The sequence below is a fragment of the Perognathus longimembris genome, chromosome 28, assembly GCF_023159225.1.
Source record: "Perognathus longimembris pacificus isolate PPM17 chromosome 28, ASM2315922v1, whole genome shotgun sequence".
Lineage (NCBI taxonomy): Eukaryota > Metazoa > Chordata > Mammalia > Rodentia > Heteromyidae > Perognathus > Perognathus longimembris.
The window spans coordinates 63,321,797-63,342,243 of record NC_063188.1 but is presented as its reverse complement, the minus strand read 5'-3'; the positions used below and the strand labels follow the sequence as shown (position 1 = coordinate 63,342,243).

Genomic DNA, 20,447 nt, shown 5'->3' with positions numbered 1-20,447 from the left:
GATTTCCTTAGGGACTCCTTTGATTTTTTTTGTTTGTTTCTATAGCGGGGCTTGAACTTTGGGCCTGGGCTCCCTGGGCTTTTTTGCTCAAGGTTAGCACTCTACCACTTTGGGCCACAGCTGCACTTCAAGTTTTTACATGGTTAATTGGAGATAAGAATCTCACTGAATATCCTGCCTGGCCTGGCTTTAAACCGTGATCTTCAGATCTCAGCTTCCTGAGTAGTTAGGATTACAAGCATGAACAACCAGTGTCCAACTCCTCTTTGATTTTAAAGGCAAGTCCAAAGCTGGTCTTTCTCCACCTCTGAGACCCATCTGAGTCTTTGGAGCCCTTTTCCCCTCAGGTGCTTTCTTCACTCAGAGACTTCCTCTCTACCTACATCTCTGCCCAGTACATTTATTCCTGGAAGAAAGTTTGCTCTCTCCACACCCAGCCTTTCTATGAGGCACAGGTAGCCATTGGCTGTGCTCTATATCCACAAGGGGCTGTAAAAGACAACAAAATTCAGGCCAGGGGGATTTCTGTGTCCCAGGAAAATGCAGAATCATTTGTCACTTGGAAGTTCATCAGAGCATCAGCCTCACCTCACTCCCTCCCTGGCTACCCGGGAGGTGGAGACCTGGGAGAACTGGTTGGGGAGACTGAAAACCTAGAAGAAACTGGCTTTTGTGGAGAGGTACACTGAGTTCAGGTACTAGGACCTTTCTGGCAGGGCTAAGAAGGTTGTTCAAAACCAAGCTAGATTCCGTTGTAAGCATGAAAGGGAGATTTCAATGTCAGTGGCCTTGACTGACTTGGTTCAAGGGTAGCTGGAAGATGGCAGGCGTGGGTGCCATATATCTGCCAGTAGGTATCTATCTAGCCAGCTGGGTCTAGTCCCTTGTCTGTCCTCAGGATGCTCCCAAAGGTTCATGGCCTGTCTGGGTGCAGGTTGTTAGGAGGGCCTGAGCGATACTGAGGCAGGTCCCCATTCCTTTCTTCTGCTCCCGAGTCTGTCCAGCTGGAGCTATTCCTCCTTGGGAACCTTATCCCTTGTGTGGGTAAGGCCTGACTGACATGTCCAGTGTGTTTACTAAAGGGCCATAAGTAGGTCTGTGGCAAGATGCTATTTCTCCAGTCTTTAGTACCCTCTTGCTGGCCTATTAGCCCCTGAGATAAGGAACTAGGCTGAGGTCAGTGTCAGGTGGGCGCAACTGCTGCTCCCCTCCCCCAAATCTCTTAGTGCCTGACACTGATGAATGGCCTGGCCCTCTCCTGGTGCATTCCCCAGGTAACTAGAGAGAGGGAGTAACAAGTGGGCTGCAGGCTCCCCCCATCCCGCCTTCCTGCCCAGGCAATGGCTGGCTGGACCAGTGAGCAGACAAGTCAGAGGGAATATAGGTAAAGGTCAGCCCAGAGCAGTGAAACACAAGAGCCAGGACTGCCCAAAGATGAAGAGTCCAGGTCCCAGACACAGTTCATAGCCCTTTCCACCTGTCATGCACTCCAAGCCATGCCCAGGCTCTCTACTGTCCTATCCAGGACATTTTCAAAGGCAGGGGAAGGCCATTTGCCTGAAGAGGGCCTGAGGGATTGGAACAGATGTCTAGGAGTCCAGGATAGGGGCAAAGGGACAGGAGGAGGGGATAAAGAGAAAGTAGAAAAGGGACTGAGCCCATCTGAGAGACAGGAGCCTTTCTCACCCCCTTTGTTATCTAGCCATCAGCTTGACCCAAGAGCAATCCGGCACCAAGCAAATGAAGGCTGTCTCTAATCTAAATACCCGTAAATCAGGCCTGCTGGTAGGGTGGGGATTGAATGAAGGTGAGGATGAACCCATCAAAAAATGGGAGTGTGCCGGAACCTTTGGCTCTTGGAACTACCCATTATTTTCCCAGCCCATTCCTTGAGGTTCCATTTGCCTTAGCTCTAGGGCATGGTGGGTAAAGGAGGAGGGGCAGGGGAGAAGACATGGGTCCCACCTTGTACTTGCCCTGAGATTGACCTAGGATGTTGAGTGACCTGGGGGAAAGGAAAGTGAGAGAATTGTGGTGGTGGAAGGAAGCCTGGTGGTGCTAAGAGCCCCACTAAGCTCATCTTGTAAGCAAGTGGGAGAAGAAGGAAGAATGGGGGTGAGAGAATCAGCTAAGTAAGCAATATTAGACTTTGTACGTACAGAAGAGTTGGTGGCAGTAAGGGACACAACCAGATTGAGCCTGGAGCCTCATCTTTTTCATCTCTATACAAAGTCTACCAAAAATAACACCTGGGACATTGCCATGATAATGGTCTTTGGGGGGGGAGGAGTGGGATTTGAACTCTACCACTTGAGCCATACCACCACCCTGATATAAAGCTGATGCACCAGCCAGCCACAGTGGATATGTATAGCTCTGGAAGGGTGCAGACAGGTAGGCAGGGGGCCTTCTAGAGGAAAGACAGGAGACATGGGGTGGCCAGAGGTGACTGAGACATTCACAGAAGGCTGTCCCTATTGATTGGCCCTTGAGCCAGCAGCCTGCTTTTCTGGGTGTCCCAGAACCCTGGGATACCAGTATGAAAATCCAAGTGCTTTAGCCAAATGGGCCCGGTTGGAATCCTGATTTGTACCTGATTGTGTGGCATTGAGTGAGTGAGTGGCTTCAGTCCTTTGTGTCTGCAAGTACAAGGCAGCTAGAGAGAGGTCAAGGCCAAGGTAAAGATTCTAAGTTGCACGAAGGTAAAGCTCAGGTTTATCAGCTGGTGTGGAAGGGGGGGTCAATCAATGAGAGGCTGCTGTGAGCTGGTCCTCAAGTGCAAGAAAGCTAAGGAGCTGGAAAATATGCGTGTGTGGCACATAGAGCATGTGTGAACGGGTGCAAACGTGCGTGTCTGGGGATGTGAGTGTCTCTGTGGGAGGCTCTGTGGAAGAATAAGAGTTTCCATTTAGTAAGCACCATGGTGGGGCCAGGCCCCATGCTAAGCCTTTCATGTGCATTATCTCATTCAGTCCTTGGCATGGTCCTTCGCGGCAGAGGATGCTCTCGGGATACAGACAGTAACAGAAGCACAACCACAGGAGGTGCCTTGCCCAAGGAAGAGTGACTCCCTGGATCTGAAGTTTGGTCCCTGCTGCCTTTCATGTAGGCAGCTGAGCTTCAAAATAACTTCTCTATAGCTTTCTAGGAGATAATACGGCACCTGAAACTTCCTGCAGGAGCCACATGTTTTCCATACCAGAGCCTATGAGTGCCCTCCCTCCCCATGGACTTCAATGCTTAGCATTCTCAAATGGGGAGGCTCAGTGAGGCACCAGCACCAGCTCAGCTCAGAAACCAACACAGGACTAGCATTCAGTAACCATGAATCTTGTGTGTGTGTGTGTGTGTGTGTCTGGCTCTGTGTGTGTGTGTGCATGCACACACACTGACCTGGAACTCTTGGGAAGGGTGACAGTGGAACAGGTGAGGCTTAGGTAAGAGAGGGCACCACCCCCCATGGGTTTTGACCTCCTCTCTCAGGCTTCCCTAGAGAGTCATTTTTCCCTACCTCAGGGGCCTGAATCATGATATCTGAGGCACTGCCAGGGTGAGGTGAGAGTGGGAACTTGGAATCACTGGCCATGGCTGTGGCAGGGAGGAGGTAGGGTTTTGCTCCTGAGGCCCCTGTGGTTAGTTAGCATGGGCAGGTTGAGGCAGAAAGGCTGGGCCATGAGCAGGGGTGGCCAGTGTGAGGAGCAGGCCTGGACATAGAGTCCTCTCCTTTCCTCTGCCACCTTCCCCACCCAGGATTAGCTGTTGGCACACTCAGGAATTACTTCTGTCTGCCCAGGTTCCCTGAGTCTGGCAGCCAAGCCACATCACCCTTATCCTATGCTTGGTTGGGGGCTGCTCTCTCCAGGAGCACAGAGCATGTGAACTATTGAGAGAGAGACAGAGACTGAGACAGAGACAGACAGAGACAGAAAGAGAATATCTGAGGCCAGTTCTGGGATTGGCAGTGGTCCTACTTCAAAACTTTGGCCTATGGGCAGGGATATATATATATATTTTTCTCAGTCATAATAACCTTCAAGAAGGCTATGAATACAGTCGTGGTCATTCTATAAGGCTGCTGCTTGTCAGGTAGGAACGAGATTTTAATCTGGAATGAATAACACAAACACACAAGAAAGCAAAAAGGACCTGGAAATGTGCCATTAGTATGGTACAGAGGAATGAGCACAATGTATGGGGACTAAGATGGCAGGAGTTAAATCCCGCTTCCCTCACTGATCAGTTCAGTGATTTTAGATGGCTCACTTCTTCCTCACCCTTCTCCTTAAGTAAAGTGGGAATCATGGAAGTCAACTCACAAGCTATAAAGGAAAAGAACCTAAGGTGGCTCTTGACACACAGTAGGCACTCAGTAAGCAGCAGGCTGCTTTCACTATTCAAATTGTGATGTCCTGGTGTGCATGCCAAGAATCCTAATCTCCCAGCTGGACTATTTGCTGTGTCCTTGTACCTTCTTGTTCATATCTCTTCTTGCTTACTCCCCAGCTGGGAGTGGGAAATTCTAGACAGCTCTTGCTCCTCCCTGTCTACCCAGAGTCATCTCACCCTCAAGGCTGTCTCTAACAAAAAGAGGTCAGATTCTTCCATTTTATCCCCCCCCCAAAAAATAGGGGTCCTCCTCTATCGCCAAAGGCATCACCATATGGTGTCATGAGAAACTCAGTAGCACAGTCTCCCAACAAGGGAGATAAAATGGATATAAAACTGCAAATAGGTGGTAAAGCATTGAAGCTGTAAGGGATATTTGGCTATTATAGCACTGATACAAAATTATCAGTTCAGGTATACAAGTCATGGGAAGCTGATGAGAAGCATATGTGTGTCCATTTTATCTTGTAGCAAAATGTTTTCCAGTCTTATTTGGCCCTTGGACCGAATGCGGCCATGGCTGAAGGAGTTATCGCCACAATGAAGCATGAAGGTGAACTGAGGATTTAGTTCAGTGGTAGAGCCCTTGTCCACCAAGCCTGAGGGGTTGGGTTATAGCCTCAGCACCAACTCCCCACCCTCCACCCCCGAAAAAAATCCACAATCACAACAACAAAACCTAGCAATTGAGAGACTTCTGTCCCTGGCAGCCCCAAAGCTAACCTTCAACCCGGATCTTTCTCCCATTTTCACCATCCTCCTGACACCAGATGGCGAATGTTGACAATGCCGCCCTTGTCTTAGGTCTTATATTTAAACTCTGGCTTAGGTATGCCAGTCTTGCTTTTATGCAGCTCTTAGGTATGCTAGGCTTGCATGTGTCACTCTGGTTGTGAGCTTCAGGGTTGTTCCAAGTGCCTGCAGGTCTACAGTCAACCAGCAGGGGGAGACATTAGCACGTGAGTGTCTCTGCTGGGGGCCTAAGGAAGGAGAGAGAGTAGGTCAGACCGGGAGGGTCTGAGCTATGGGATGGAGCCAAGTTATAAGCAAAGGAGCAAGGAGGGGCGGAGAGAATGGGCCAGGGCTGGGAGACAAAGGCCCAGATGGTGAGGCCGGGAAAACTGGACTCCGGGCATCTCAGGCCAGGATGTATGCTTTTGCTCTCTTAAAAGGCTCCTGCCCTGACCCTTTCCCTCTTAGCCCTCAAGCTTATCTTTCTTTATAGAGGCACCTTTGCTTATCCTAGGGTCATGTACATTCTTTCATATCAGATAGGAATCGAAATGTGTGCTCTTCGAGGGTTCCTCTCAAAGATCTAAACGCCTGGTATCAAGTGCAGAAAAACTCAGTTTCCCCCACTTAGTGCTACCACTTTTATTCAGTTCAGGGCATGCCAACGGTGAATCTCAAGGATGGAAGGAAAGCCCACAAAGCTTCTATGTGGATGGAGAGCAGATAGGATTTGTTTCCCACCAGTACTTCATCTTAACAAGTACCCATCCATAAGCTCTTATTTTGTTAGGTTTAGGACAAGAAGATAGTGTATTTGTAGGCCAAAATTGAAAAGGTCACCAGAGCCCTGAGTGATATTGGACAGGGAGCTCACAGGCCATCTTTGCCATAGAGTGGGTACAGAAAAGGATTTTCAGGGCGTTTATTGGTGCGGAAGTACTCTAATTTCTCGAGCGCACATGGAATAAGGCTTGTCTGGCCTAGGCCAGTAGGCCTGGCTGTTGACCAGACGTGAGGGAAGTAGGCCTGCAGCTCTTGAGAAGCGCCAACTTCCCACGGCAGAGCGCTCTGGGAAGCGAGAGGCAATCATAACCACAAGAGCCGCACACACTGAGATTGGTGCCATCAGGAGCACGGCGTCCTTAAGAGCTCCCCGAAGCCACGCCCCCTTCATGCTCTGGGGGCGTGGTGTGGGGCAAGGACCCCATTCTGGAGCTTACTATTGGCTAGGCAGAGCAGGGTTGGCTTTGCGTTCGCCTGAGCTGGAGAGTAGAAAGCTCGGCGGCGGCGGAGGGAGTCTATGCGCGCTGGACAGCAGTGAGAGGTGTGTGCGACTCACTCTGGCCGCAGACCTTCAGGCTAAACGCCGGGGAGGGAAGCACTCGGTGACGGGGCTGCCGGGATACCGGGCCGAGGTTTTGGAGGCGCAAACTGATGGGACTGGCTGGTTCGGCACTGACTCCTTGGTCTTTTAAGTATACTAAGCGGGGGCCCGCGCTGAAGTAGAAGCTGTCGAGGGGTGGACAGTCCAGAGTCCCAGTGTGGCACGGAGGAACGGAGCCCGTGCCAGGGCAACACAATCGGGAGCCTGGGGACCGAGCCCGTGTTTTCAGGAGACCCCAGCTTCTTCCCAGGGGTATCAATCCCGGGACTATCAAGGCGTCTGGACCGCCAACGAATCCTCGGCGGGGAGACCCCATCGGGAAGAGGGCGCGGAGTCCCAAACAGTCTCGGGGAGCCGAGCGGAATCAGGCGGGATCACCCGGGGGCGCCAAGCCCTCGGAGGCCGCAGCCCATGCCAGGGTTGGGGGCGCCTGCCCAGTGAGTCCTCCTGGCCGGCCGGGTGGAGGAGAGCGACACCAAAGCCGGCAGGGCAGATACGGAGGATGGGCGCCTGAGTGGCTCCCAGCGAGCGCAGCGCGGCACGAGCAGACGACGCGAGCTTTGGTGAGGAAGCGCCAGGGGATCCCTAAGTGCGTCTGCCCCCAGGAAGATGGCCCGGCCTGGGCAGCGTTGGCTCAGCAAGTGGCTTGTGGCGATGGTCGTGTTGACACTGTGTCGGCTGGCCACGCCGCTGGCCAAGAACCTGGAGCCCGTTTCCTGGAGCTCCCTCAACCCCAAGTGAGTAACTTATCTGCTTTGGTCCCAGGGAGTGGGAGGCACCCCCCTTTGGGGGTGAGGCTGCGCACCTCCGAGTGTATGTGGGGAGGCATTCAGAAGAGTGGCGCCCTATTTTGTCGCTGGCTTTTTTTCCTAGTGTTTTCTTGCGTGCAGGCGAGGCTGGGTGCGTCCGGGTGGGTGGGGTGGGGTGGTGGGGGTTACTGAGCTGGATTGTGACCCCTCAGCTTCCCAGCCCTTGCTTCCACAAGTCTCGACTTGAGTGTCGAGATGGTCGCATCAGGCAGATGAGGACCTCAGTGTGGGAGAGACAACGCAGCCCCTTTTGAGGCCCCTGGGAACGTGGTGGGGTTCGGTGAGAGCAGCTCGAGGGAGGGGGCGAGCTTGACCTGGGCAGGGGAGGGGGGAAGAGCCACACACAAGTTCCTCATTTGCTTAGGTGTGGAGAAAATGCGGCGTTGGACCCCAAAGCCTGGCCTGGGCCAAGTGGCAGCGCCAGGGTCCCCTCTCCGTCTCCGCATTTTCATTTCTTTCTTCGCTATTTGCCTCCCTGCCTTTTCCCTTTGCATCCCCCCCCCCCCCCCCGCCTTCTTTGAGCGGTAGAAAGGCGGGCGCTCCTCCCAGGCTCACAAAGGCGGCTGGTGGAGAGGGGCGGAGTGAGAGAGGGGTTGTTTGGGCCGGGGGGTTCGATCCGGCGCCCGTCGGGGGTCCAATGGAGCCGGCCGCGGAGCTGCTTCGAGGGCCTGTCTAGCGGAGAGAGACTATGGAGCCAGCGAGGGAGGTTGGTGGGAAATGAGAGATTCCGGCCCAGACAGGTCCCTTTGCTCCCCCTCCCACCCTTAAGTCCCTCAGATTGGGAAGCTGTTCTTAGCTTTCTGCAAAGGGTTGTGGGGGGGGGGGGGGGACGGACAGCAGTATAAAGGAAATCCTTTCTTTCTTCTCCTAACCCACTCATAACTCTCCCCCCACCTCCGAACAACACACACCTTTCAGGGCGGTGGCTCAGTGGTTTCTGGGCTGCTGAGGAGCCGCCTGGGCTGTTGTAGTGACCTCTGGACCTTTTTCCTCTTTTGGCATCCAGGACTTGAGTTGGATCAGGGACAAAAATTGCTCTTCTTCCCTGTTTTCCGGAGGTCCCAGCAATGTGTGAACAACCCCAGTTTAGCGGGAAACTGGGATTGAAAAGGGCTTGACCTGTCCCATCTATGCTCTGATTTCTGTATCTGGACTTTTCTTCTTGACCACTCTTGCTCCACCAGCTCCTGGTGGCCTTCTCTTCTTGGGCAAGGGGTGCATATCTCAGTCCTGGAGTGGGACAAGTCAGCTTCTTTGGTCCTCTCCCCCTTGGGTTAAGGTAGGATGGGGGAGATGCTTAAAGCAGGATCAGGGTAGAGGGCTCTGCTTGGCTAACAAGGAAAAGGATTGGCAACAATTTTGTGTCTACGGATTTGGGTACAATACTTTAACTATGAGGGCCCAAAATAGTTGGGGAACCTGAGGCTGCAAAGGCCAGGGGCAAACGTTTAGCAGCGCTAGCTTCTTCCCTGTAAGGGTGGAGGCTAGAAATGCTGTGGAGCCTGGAGAGTTGCAATCTGCCTCGGGTAGCCCATCCTAGGGGCTCATGGGAGTGACCTAATTGCTCTCTTTGGTCTCTAAACAGAGATAGCAAGCAGTTCCACAGCTGGAAAAGAGCCTTCCTGCAGAGTCAAGGGTGCTGGGAGAAATTAGATCTCTCTGAGCTTTCTCCCTTTTTGTGTTTAGATCCTCTAGTGCTTTCGACCCATTTATAGGTTTTGGGTGGGAGGTGTATCCCCTCTTCTTGGAACAGGCATCCTGGGGTGGTGTTGGGGGCGACTCTGTAGAACCTGCCTGAATTCCATCCTGTAACAGAAGATTCTGGAAATGTTCAGGACTCATCCTGGTGCGCTCTCCACCCCTTCAGAGTTCATCTATGCTCAGGGGTCTGGAATGCAGCCGTCCTCTGCTGTATGTGTTGGTGCAAGGTGGGAAAGGACGGGAGGGAAGCACTGCCCTCCTTTCCCCTGGGCTCTGGGGGCTGCTTGTGCCACCATGCCCAACTCGCAAGCTGCTGCCACAGCTTTTCCAATCAAGTCTCTGTCTTTTCTCCCCTAAACCTCCTGCCCGAGTGAGTTATCCCTCTCAGGCCCAGACCTGGGTGTGTGGATCGCCTTCTCATACCCTCTGAGTGCCGGCTCACCTCCCCACTCCAGCTCAGCTCTCAGCTCTCGCTCTTTCACACTCCCTCTCACTCTTAGTCACTCTCGGCTTCTTTTTCTCAAGTCCTTTTGTTTCTTGCACATGCCCGTGCTCTCCCTCGCAGGCTCATTTTCTCTCTTCCCTCCCCTCTTCCTCTTCTGGCTTTTGGTCTCTCTCTTCAGCTCTGTCAAGAACTGGCATCCCCCTCCCCCCAAAAAATCTCTTAGTGCCTATAAACTCTGCTTAATTGCTTCCTCCTTGGGAAAAAAATCAAAATAAAGAAGTGGTGGGGCTAGGGGTCTGCTTCCAGGTTCCAAGGCACTTGAAAGCTCCAACCCTAACTGGGTAGGGGATCCAGAAGGAAGCCTCCCACCCTTTCTCTCAAATTGGTGCTGAGGCCTTCTAGGGTGGTATTTTCTGGGTGGCGGATTCTGCCTCCTGGGCCCCTCTTGTCAAATTCACCCCAAGAGTGCAGAGTAGGGAGATGGGTTTGGTCCTGACTGGAGTTTGGTAGAAAGCAGAGTATATTCCTGCTGGCCTGGGTGGGTGACTGTGGTTTAAGTGGTCCCAGGATGGCCTCCTCCCCCAGCCTCTTCCTCGGGGCAGGAGGAGGGGGTTGGGCAGCCGGCAAGCCTCACACTTGAGTCCTCAGCCACGTCCAGCTGCTATAGTTCAGTTTCAGTCCCATTTTGACCCCTTCCTGCTTCCCACTCAGGTTCCCCCACCATGCTGAGATCACATTACAAACCTTCCTTACTGGGGCGGCCTTGGGGGTTCAGCTTGGCATCCAGGACCCATGACTTAATATGGGAGGGGGCAGCTGCAGACCCCAACCCATGTTTGCCTGTTATAAGTTGAAGGGTTTGGTCCCAGCCCCCTCCCAGCTGTTCTAGCTCATAGTCCTGGGGAGGCCAACTCAGGGGGCCCCTTTCCAGGGTGCTTAGAGACCTGACCTCTTCTATTCTGGCTGATTGGCTACAGGTGGGGGCCTGAGCGGGCCGAGAACCGAGAGGTTTCTACCATACCCTGTACCCTTGGTTTGCTTCCCTGCCTCACACAGGGTAGCCAGACAAGGGTAAGAAAGGCCTGTGAGGCAGAAAGCCAGGGTGGGTTCGCTTTCTTCCTTTTAGGCTCTGGGTTGTCTCATTAAGCCAGGTGAATGGGGATGGGTGGGTCTTTTGCATCACTGTTTGTAGGGGTTAGGACTAGGGGGAGAGTCTGCTAGCTAGGAGGCTTGTGGTTGCTATGAGAACTCAGGTTTGGAGGAGTGTTATAAAGGGAATGAAGTGGGGGATACTCAACAGCTACATTTTGAAATCCCTGTGGACTGTAGAAGCCCTTCTTCCCAAGTGGGTTTCTGTGGTAGTGGTTTTGGGGCTGGGTGCTAGCAGCCTGGGAATGTGAGCACTTTCAGCTTAAATGATACCGTGTGGCTGATGTGCTAAGTAATAGGAAGGCAGCTTTGTGCTACTTACAGTACATCCTCGTCTATGACCTCATTGGAGTCTCCCAACAACCTTAGAAGTGTAGGTATTGGCCCCATTTTCCAGATAAGGAAGCACTGGCCCAGAAGAGGGAAATGACTTGTTTAAAGTGAGCAGTGTTATGATCTGGGCTGCTTCTTTCCACCCCATCCTGCTGCTTTGGGATCTGGAGAGACAGGAATATAAGGTGGGGTTTGGGAAGAGGCAGTGGCTCCCTGCTGCCCCTGGGTTCTCCCTCTCACCTCACAAGTGAGTGAGCACTGTGACTCAAGCCCTGTCAGTTTAAGGCTAGAAGTTCTCCAGCTTCATTTAACTTTACTTAGAGAAGCCTGCTCAGGTGATCTCACCACTGCCAGGTCTGAGAAGCTCCCTTAGTTTCTCTCTGGTTTGATTATCTCTTCCTCTCGCACCCACCAAAGCAGACAATGGGTGGGTAAGGGTGGGTGTTCAGCCTCTAGCACACTGGCTTTGGCCAGGTGAGAAGAGGAAGAGGAGAGGGCATAGTTCACATAGGTGGGGAGGGTGACTTCCTCTGGGACTCTCCTCTCTGCCTTCCACAGAGCTGTGTGTGTGCCAGGATCTAGCTGCTGTTCCTGCCCACCCACGCCTGGGCGGGCACTGCTGGGACACGCCAAGCCTGCTCCTGCAGCCTCGGGGGCTGGGTGGAGCTGGGGGAGTGAAAGAGGAGCCTTTAATTTGGGGGATCCCCACCCTAGCTGGGATGAGAGCAGACTTGAGTTCTGGCTTGGGGTCTGCCCTCCACTAGTCTCGCTACCCTGGAGGTACAGGCCCAGTAGTGGTGAGGCCACTAAATCAAGGCTAGAGTCTTCTATCAAACTTAGACTTAGACAACTTGGGAATCATACTCGCCCTTTGGCCTCTCTCTGACCACAAGTCACTAGCGCCCAAGGAAAGGGCGGAGAGAAGGAAGTAAAGACCTGGTGGCAAGTGGACAGGGTTCTGGCCATGACTGTCCCAGCCACAAATTTGCCCCTGTAAGTCACATGTGGATGGGAGAAGGGCCCATCTGGACAAAACATGTATGAGGTAGAGAGTGAGAGCCATTGGTTTCTGATGAGTCCAGGGCCCTGGGGGCTACTGTCACCAGATTATCTCAACTTTACATGTGCCAGCATTCTTTAGAGCAGTCATAGTGGTACTTCTAAGTACAAAGGTTGACGGACAAATGGATTTGGGCTGAAGAGGAAAGGAAAGGACAGTTCCAAAAGACAGGAGCTGAAATAATTCAGGTTGCCTCCTGCAAGTCCTTTTACTCCCTGGGGTGGCTCCCTGGGGTCCCAGGGATATCAGAGGCTAAGGAGGGAAGACCTCAGGTTACCATGGAGACCTGCTTCAGGCTTCCTGCTGGGCCATGTCATTCCGCTTATTTTCAAAAAAAGGGCTTTGTCTAGGGGTGGCCCCAGGCGAGAAAGCTTGGCTTGCTAGGGAGAGGGGCTAGTAGATTTTGAAAGGTGGGGCCTAAAAAGTTTAAGTTACAGATTGCCTCTTCTCTCATACTCCTGTTCCTAACGGGGTAAGGTAAGGAAAAGGGAAGTTTATTGGGTTCTTTCTAGGGCATCACTAGCATTGTACCTGGCTTCAGGCTCCATTCTAAGTGGCTACAATGCTACTTGTTAATCTTCCCATAGGCCATGTTTTCCCAGTTAGGGGGAGGATACCAAGAAGGTACCAGTGTGGGGAATTGGGGTCAGGGATGCAGATCTCATCAAGCCCCTTTTCCTTTTGCACTTTTGTGGAGGAAGGTGAGCTTTTGCTGCCAGCTGCTATGCAAATGAGCTGATGAATATTTATGAAGTCTGTTTATTGAGGTTGGAGAGACTCTGAGGGGTGTTGGGGGCAATAGTCCTTTCTTCTCCCACTCCTCCACCACATAGACATCTGTTTTCTCTGTTTTTCCATGTCTCTGGGTTCAAGGTAGAACCCTTACTTAGCGAGAAGCCCTGTTCTGATTTAGGGCTCTGGAGTGTGAACAGGGCAGATGAATGTCTGCTGAGAGATCTGGGGCCAAAAGGTTACAAGGGTAAGTTGACCTGTTCCCTGTTCCATGTTCAATATGTAGGTACATTTGAATGTCTTGTTGAGGTGCACCTGGATGAGGAGCCGTCAAAGTGTTGAAGTCCTCTTAGAATCCTGGGGATTCATCAGGTCGCTGGTGACTAATGCCTATAATCCTAGCTACTCAGGAGTCTGAGATCTGAGGATAGCAGTTCAAAGCCAGCCTGGGCAGGAAAATCCGTGAGACTCATATCTCCAATTAACCACCAGAAAACTGAAAGTGGAACTATGGCTCAAAGTGGTACAGCTCTAGCCTTGAGTGAAAGAGCTCAGGGAAAGGGCCCAGGCTCTCCCTGAATTCAAGCCCCATGACTGAGAAAAGGGAAAGACGGGGCGGGGGGGGGGGGGGGAGAAAGGAAGGAAGGAAGGAGAATCCATCCTTTAGGCTTGTGTTGGATTTGTGCATCTCTCTTCAGTACCTCTTACATTATGAAGATCCTGGACTGGGTGGGTCTCTTAAGGTCCCTTTGGGCTCTAAGATGTTAGAAATAATTTAATCTTGCCATCTGGACAGAATGAGTGTAAGCGCTGAAAAGTAGAAAAGGCAAGGCTCTGGAAATTACAGAATCTTTGATGAAATTTGAAAGCTTTGCATGGTGAATGGGGTAAGGGAATTCACCCCTAAATGTTTATTTGGGCCTCCATTACATCCTCGCTTCCTTTCTAGCCTTTGTGGAGATGAAGAGTTAAGGAGCAAGGGAGAAGCCATCTCATTCTGGCTTTGACCCTCCTATACCTCAAGATCACAGCTCTCATCTTAGTGGAGTATCACGTGACATTGAGAGAGGGCTGATTTTCTTCATCTACTTGATTACCTTGGTCAGTTTCCCTCCTCTCTAGTGAGGTATCTTCCTTGGATGAGGACAGAGGTCTAACAATGTGAAAGCATTTCTCAGAGATTCCTGTAGGCCCTAGTGCTTGTCCCTGCTGTATCCTGGCACTCATAAAATTGAACCACTCTCTTTCCAGATGACTATAGTGGCTTTATGTGCTGGCATACTGGACAACACACATCTCCATTGTTTTTTGTTTGTTTTTGCTGATACTGGGGCTTGAACTCAGGATCTGCTATCCCTTAGCTTTTTCTCTCAAGGCTGGCACTCCTGCCACTTGAGCCACACCTCCACTTCAGTTTTTTTTGCTGTGTCATTGTAGATAAGAGTTGCTTGGACTTTTCTGGCCAGGCTCTTTAAGAACCTTGGTCCTCAGATGTCAACCTATTGAGTAGCTATGGTTATAGATATGAGCCATTGGCACTGGCTAGCTTCATTGCTTTGGAGCAATATTTTCATCCCCCTCCATTGTCCTTTCTGGGTTTATAACCAGTGGGATGAAACCTACATTGCTTGGTGGTGGCCCTTAAGGGCTTTCTATGTGGACGTAATTGATCTTTGTACCCCTTGTGTTGCTTTCTACTCTCTCCCATCCCTTAGGTTTTGTGTCCCAGACCCTGTTGCCTACTATTGTTATCTATTGATATTTCATCCCTCTCCCTTCTTCCTAGCCTTCATATGGAACCATCTCTGGCCATTGTGGTCAGAACATCCATCAGTCTTCTCTTACTGCCTCCAGCCCTAGCTGTTTTTTCATCATCACTCTCACATGTAACTTGCAGTTACTTCGAGCTACCATTGCTAGAGTGTGCACCATTTTCTTTTCTGGGGCAAATAAGACTTCATAGTCTATAGGACTGTATCACCTCTTCCTATTTCCAGCCTACTAAAAATGAGATGGGACTCTTAGTATTAGTGTCTGAAATCTTCATGAAAGTATTTCTTGGGGGAAGGGGTCCTGGGGCTTGAATTTATGGCCTGGGCACTGTCCCTGAGCTTTTGCTCAAGGCTGGCTAGCGCTCTACCACTTGAGCCACAGCTCCACTTCCAGCTATTTTGGTAATTAATGAGAGATAAGAATCTCACTAACTTTCCTGCCTGAGTTGGCTTGGAACTGTGATCTTTGGATCTCAATCTCCTGAAAGCTAGGGTTATAGGCATGAGCCACAGGCACTAGGCTATGTTATTTCTAAGAAGGCTTCAAGCATAATGAGTACCTATTGTGTGCTGACCATGCACTTTGATTTCCCCTTTACAACTCTGATAGGTAAGGAAGTGAAATTCAGAGATGCTAGGCAGCTCATCATGCACACAGAGATAGAAAGGGCCTAGCTTTGTAACCTGGCTCCAAAGACTGTCCTTTTTCTAACATGGTACCACATTGCTCTTAGCTCTGCTGTGCCCAAGGTCATAAAAAGCCAACGGACTCTATTTCTTTCTTACCATGTGCTTAGGCAACAGTGCTTGCTTATGCCCAGGTGGTCCTGGGCCACCAACCACTCCTGTTTCCCCCAGATTAAAGACTGAACCCAAGCTTAAGGTCTTCATCTATCTCCTTTAAGGATCTTGAGTGGGAGTGGGATAGAGGTGATGAATGGGGTTCTAGGGCCCCATCTAAAATAGTCTGTTTGCCCAGGTTAGACTCATTCTCCCTTTTCTTTGTTCTTGAGGCTACTCAAGTTTGAAAACTCAAACTCATGCATTATGGGAGGAGGGGTCACCAGTAGGACATTTGTAAGGTTATATATATCTGATTAGAAAACATGACCCCCATCTCTTCGGTGAGTGATATGTCTGTTCTTATCTCTCCCATCATGTACAAGATTAGCAAGGGGGAGGAGAAGTGGAAGACATGGGTCCCAGACAGGTTGAGCCTCCCCTAGCCTTTGGCTGGGATCTGCGGGGGTAGGAGCTAAGGCATGTGTGGGCTTGTGGTGTGTGTGTGTGTGTGTGTGTGTGTGTGTGTGTGTGTGTGTGTGTGTGTGTAGATAAGTAGTAGCAGCCATGAAGGTATGTGAGTTGTTGGGGGAGGGGTCCAGGTGCCACCTTCAGGCAGCCTGGGCTTGACACTTTGGTATCCAGCCCATTTGGCCATGTCAGTCCCCTGCGGAAATGCCACATTAGGACAAAGGGCTCCCCCAGCCAGGCAGTGCCCCACCCTGCCAAGCACTCAAAGCCTGGCAGCCTTGCCTATGGGCCACCCCTTCCACACCCTGCTGGCAGTGTGTTTCTCTCTCCCACACCCAACATGAAGTTGGAAGGATAGTGGAAGGCCTACTCTCACCTACCAAAGTGCCCCAGCCCAGCCGCTCATGGTTTATTGTCCTGGTTCAGTGATATCCTGGGCCCTGCAACCCTGAAGCTGACCATCTCTTCTTTTCTGGGAAGGTTCCTGAGTGGGAAGGGCTTGGTGATCTACCCGAAGATTGGAGACAAGCTGGACATTATCTGTCCCCGAGCAGAAGCAGGGAGGCCGTATGAGTACTACAAGCTATACTTGGTACGGCCGGAACAGGCAGCTGCCTGCAGCACTGTGCTGGACCCCAACGTGCTAGTCACCTGCAACAGACCACAGCAAGAAATCCGCTTTACCATCAAGTTCCAGGAATTCAGCCCCAACTACATGGGCCTGGAGTTCAAAAAGTTCCACGATTACTACATTACCTGTGAGTCCCTGTAGTCCCATTGTATGGCTCTCTCCCTAAGCTTAGCTCTCTGCCTCCTCGCAGTAGTGGGAGCTTCAGTGTGGTGCCATGATACCTCACACACTTGAAGCCCTGTCTGATCTGATCCCCTTTGAAGACTAGCATGCTCTTGTCGCAGACAGGCCTTGGAATTCTGGCCCCAACAATCACCATGTGGCCTCTTGCCAGCTTGTCTTGGCTCCAGGGCTTGAGTGGAAGAGGCCTCCAATCACGTTGCTTTCTCTCTTTCTTGGGAATGGCTAGGTTGGCAGAACCCTTTGGGATCAGCTGGTTGTTCTGCCTTTTCCTTGGGAAACTGATGCCCCAAAAGATGAGCAGGGGCTGGAAGAGTAGCTTAGACAGTATAAGGTTGTGTGTTCCATCCCCAGCATAAAAACAGAAAGGTAGATGGGTTTCTTGCCATAGGTCACATAAGGAGTTAGAAGAAGGACTGAGGCTTCAGATGGGTTCTCTTTACCCCTGATCTAGAATTCCTTCCAGGCTTATCAAAGCCCCTTTCATAATGCCAGTTTCATTGCTTTGCCTCTGGGAAGCAGCTCCCAGTGACAAGGCACACCTTAGTATTGCTTGCTTATGAGGAGCAGAGCCCATGGAGGGGGGTTGGGCTTGGCCTGGCTGAACTGAACTGGGATACTCTATTCCTAGTGGGAGGAATGGAGGGAAGGTAGAAGAAGGGTTCATGAGTAAGTAGGAGCTGCTTGCCACACTTCATTCCCAGTGGCTGTTCTAGGCCAGTCACCTTAGATGATTCTATGTCAGTGTTGTTGAGGGAGCACTGGGGGTTTCTGGGTAAGGATGGCAGACCTGTTCTCTCTTCCCAACATCTGACTGTTCTGGTCTCTTCCTGCAGCAACATCTAATGGGAGCCTCGAGGGGCTGGAGAACCGGGAGGGAGGTGTATGCCGTACACGCACTATGAAGATTGTCATGAAAGTTGGGCAAGGTAAATGCTCACTTGGGCTGACTGGTTATGTTGGGAGGGAAGGAAGGGGCCACAGGCTTGGAGTAGTTGAGGTCCAATATTCAGGCCATTCTTGAGCCACTGTATGATGGAGTGTATTCATGTTAGCAGAGTCCCACACTCTCACCTCTCTTCCTGCTCTCAGATCCCAATGCTGTGACACCTGAGCAGTTAACTACCAGCCGGCCCAGCAAGGAGGCAGATAATACTGTCAAGACAGCCACCCAGGGCACTGGTCGGGGTCACCAGGGTGACTCCGATGGCAAGCATGGTGAGTATAGACAGGTGGTTTGTTATTATTATTATTTTGGCCAATCCTGATGCTTGGGACTGAGAGCCTGAGTGCTGTCCCTGGCTTCTCTTTGCTCAAGGCTAGCACTCTACCTCTTGGGCCACAGCGCCACTTCTGGCCTTTTCTGTTTATGTGGTGCTGAGGAATCGAACCCAGGGCTTCATGCATGCTAGGCAGGCACTCTACTGCTAAGACACGTTCCTACCCCTAGGCAGGTGTTTCTTAAAGGGCAGAAGTCATCATTTCTCAGTTGCCTTCTCTGTCCTGTGTCTAAAGAAATGCAGGCTGAGCCCAGCCTGAGACCTGCTATGTATCTCCTGGCAAACATGGGTGGCAGCAGGAACCCAGGCTGTTTTCTTTATCTCTGTTGTTTGTGGCCATTTGCATTGGCCATGTCATCTTCCCCAGGCTAACTGTTCCTCCTTTTCCTTCCCCCTTCCTCAGAGACTGTGAACCAGGAAGAGAAGAGTGGCTCAGGTGCAGGAGGGGGAAGCAGCGGGGATGCCGACAGCTTCTTCAACTCCAAGGTGGCATTGTTTGCAGCCGTCGGTGCTGGCTGTGTTATCTTCCTCCTCATCATCATCTTTCTGACGGTCCTACTACTTAAGCTGCGCAAGCGACACCGCAAACATACACAGCAACGAGCTGCTGCCCTGTCTCTCAGTACCCTGGCCAGTCCCAAAGGGGGTAGTGGCACAGCAGGCACTGAGCCCAGCGACATCATCATCCCTTTACGGACTACAGAGAACAACTACTGTCCCCACTATGAGAAGGTGAGTGGGGACTACGGGCACCCCGTCTACATCGTCCAGGAGATGCCACCCCAGAGCCCTGCGAACATCTACTACAAGGTCTGAGTGCCCAGCGCGGCTTTGAGCCCCGAGGGACAGATGGCCTGAATGGACCTCTCCTTTGTTCCCCACACCCTTACCCTTGCCAGCTGTGCCCACCTTTGTATTTAGTTTTGTAGTCTTGGCTTTTATAATTCCCCTTTTTTCCTGCCCCCTGGGCTTCGGAGGGGGGTGCTTGTGCCCCTGATCCCCATGCTCTCGTGCCTTCCCCCTCTGGCCAGGCCTTTGGGCTCTGTGGGGGCGCCCTTTCTTGGAGGGCAGGGTTAGACACTGATGGACAGCAGGCAGGGAGACAGCCCCCTGGCCCTGCCCCCTCCCTCACCCCCCTTTCCCTTTCCCAGGACTGCTTGTCCACTATCATCATCACTGTTTTTATGCTTTTGTGTTCGTTTTTTTAAGCTGTCAATTCATTTTCATCTGTTTTTTTTTTTAATAAAAATGGAAAAATGTACAAGGTAACCCTCCCCAGGCTTTCTGAGCCTGTCATGACCCAGTATAAGGGGGCCTGGGGCAGGATGTGGCCAGCCAGGAAGCATAGGATGGCATTTCTTTTATAGACTCGTTGGTACTTCAGGGGTGGGGTGGGGGAGGGCTAGCCAGGGCTGTTCCTGGCAGTGAGCGAAGAGGAAAGTGCCACTGGACAAGGTGTCCCACTATCCCCCCCTGAACCTCCTTCCATAAAGCTGATCCTGTCAGTGGAATAGTGGCTACCACCCTTCCACCAAAAAGAAAATCCCATCCTGTGGGATTCTTGGGCATCTCCTGCCTCTCTTACTCTCACAGTAATTAATGTCTTAATTGGCTGTTGCCTGGGGAACAAGGGAGCTGCTTCAGGCAGATGACCTCATGGGGGGTGGAGGACGGTGAGGTGCCCAGGTGGCTATTTGCCCTGCAGAGCTGAGAGTTCCCCCACTGCCCTATTCTCTCCTTACCTTTGGCATCCTTTGGCCTGGTAGGGAAACAGGCCCAAGGTGGAAACCTATGTGGGTATAAAGCCAAGTGGCCTGCTTCTTTTCTGGGCTCTACTACAAGTGGATACCTTTACTCAATCTGGTTCCCACTGCCCCTCCTCATCCTCAGTCCTGGCCTGAGGCCTGGAAAGAGGAAGAGGCTGCCTGGGGCTGGGCCAACCTTCAGTGCACTTTGACCTCTGCTCCTTGCTAGCATGGCTGCTAACAGACTCCAGTGCACCTTGCAGGCAGGCACTCCCAACTGGTCCTGAAAGGAAGGAAGTGGGACTTCTACCAGCCACCTCCATCCACATTGCCTCCTGGCTGCTTGCCCACCCCAGTGCCAGGTGGGAGAGAGAGGAGAACAGCCAGCCCCTTCCAGGTGGCAATTGGAAGGGTTTTTTTCTGTTTTGTTTTGTTTTGTTTTTCTGTTGCCATTTGTGTAAATACTAGTCTTTTTGGAAGAAATAATGTAAAGATGTTTTGTATAAACTTTGAATTATTTTCTTGTTGCTTTTTTCTTAGAAAAAAATGAGAACTAAAAAAAAAATTAACCACACAGAGAACTGGGTGTAAAATGGTGTCATGGTGTTGGGGAATGGAGAGTGAAAGTTTGTGTGCACAGGAACGTGTGTTTGTGCGCACACGCGTGCATGCACATGCACACATGTGTGAGATTTCCTATAGCCAAATCATGGGTGATCCACATAGGTCTGGGGAACTGGAGGGGGGCTATCCAAGGGGAGCAAGGCATTTCAAGTGCCTGTGCTCTTCATTCTGTGCCTTACCTCCCCTGCCAGTTTTCTGCCCTATTGTTCTGATATAATGAAATTAGGTCCATT

The 20,447-nt window shown here is 51.5% G+C and overlaps 1 protein-coding gene across 1 annotated transcript; it reads left to right on the top strand.

Moving 5' to 3' along the window:
- Positions 1 to 6,383: 6,383 nt before the first annotated feature.
- Positions 6,384 to 20,111, top strand: Efnb1 (ephrin B1). Its single transcript, XM_048336226.1, has 5 exons — positions 6,384 to 7,239; positions 16,235 to 16,512; positions 17,402 to 17,494; positions 17,658 to 17,783; positions 18,249 to 20,111. Exons 1-5 carry the CDS (start codon positions 7,112 to 7,114, stop codon positions 18,659 to 18,661), a joined length of 1,038 nt encoding a protein of 345 aa, XP_048192183.1. The 5' UTR covers positions 6,384 to 7,111; the 3' UTR covers positions 18,662 to 20,111.
- Positions 20,112 to 20,447: the final 336 nt, after the last annotated feature.

Bases quoted from the DNA above. Each gene is read 5' to 3' on its own strand.
- Efnb1 (XM_048336226.1), top strand. From the start codon at position 7,112: ATGGCCCGGCCTGGGCAGCGTTGGCTCAGCAAGTGGCTTGTGGCGATG. The intron at 16,513-17,401 runs GTGAGTCCCTGT...CTCTTCCTGCAG, and splicing joins CCACGATTACTACATTACCT to CAACATCTAATGGGAGCCTC. The intron at 17,784-18,248 runs GTGAGTATAGAC...CCCCTTCCTCAG, and splicing joins TGACTCCGATGGCAAGCATG to AGACTGTGAACCAGGAAGAG.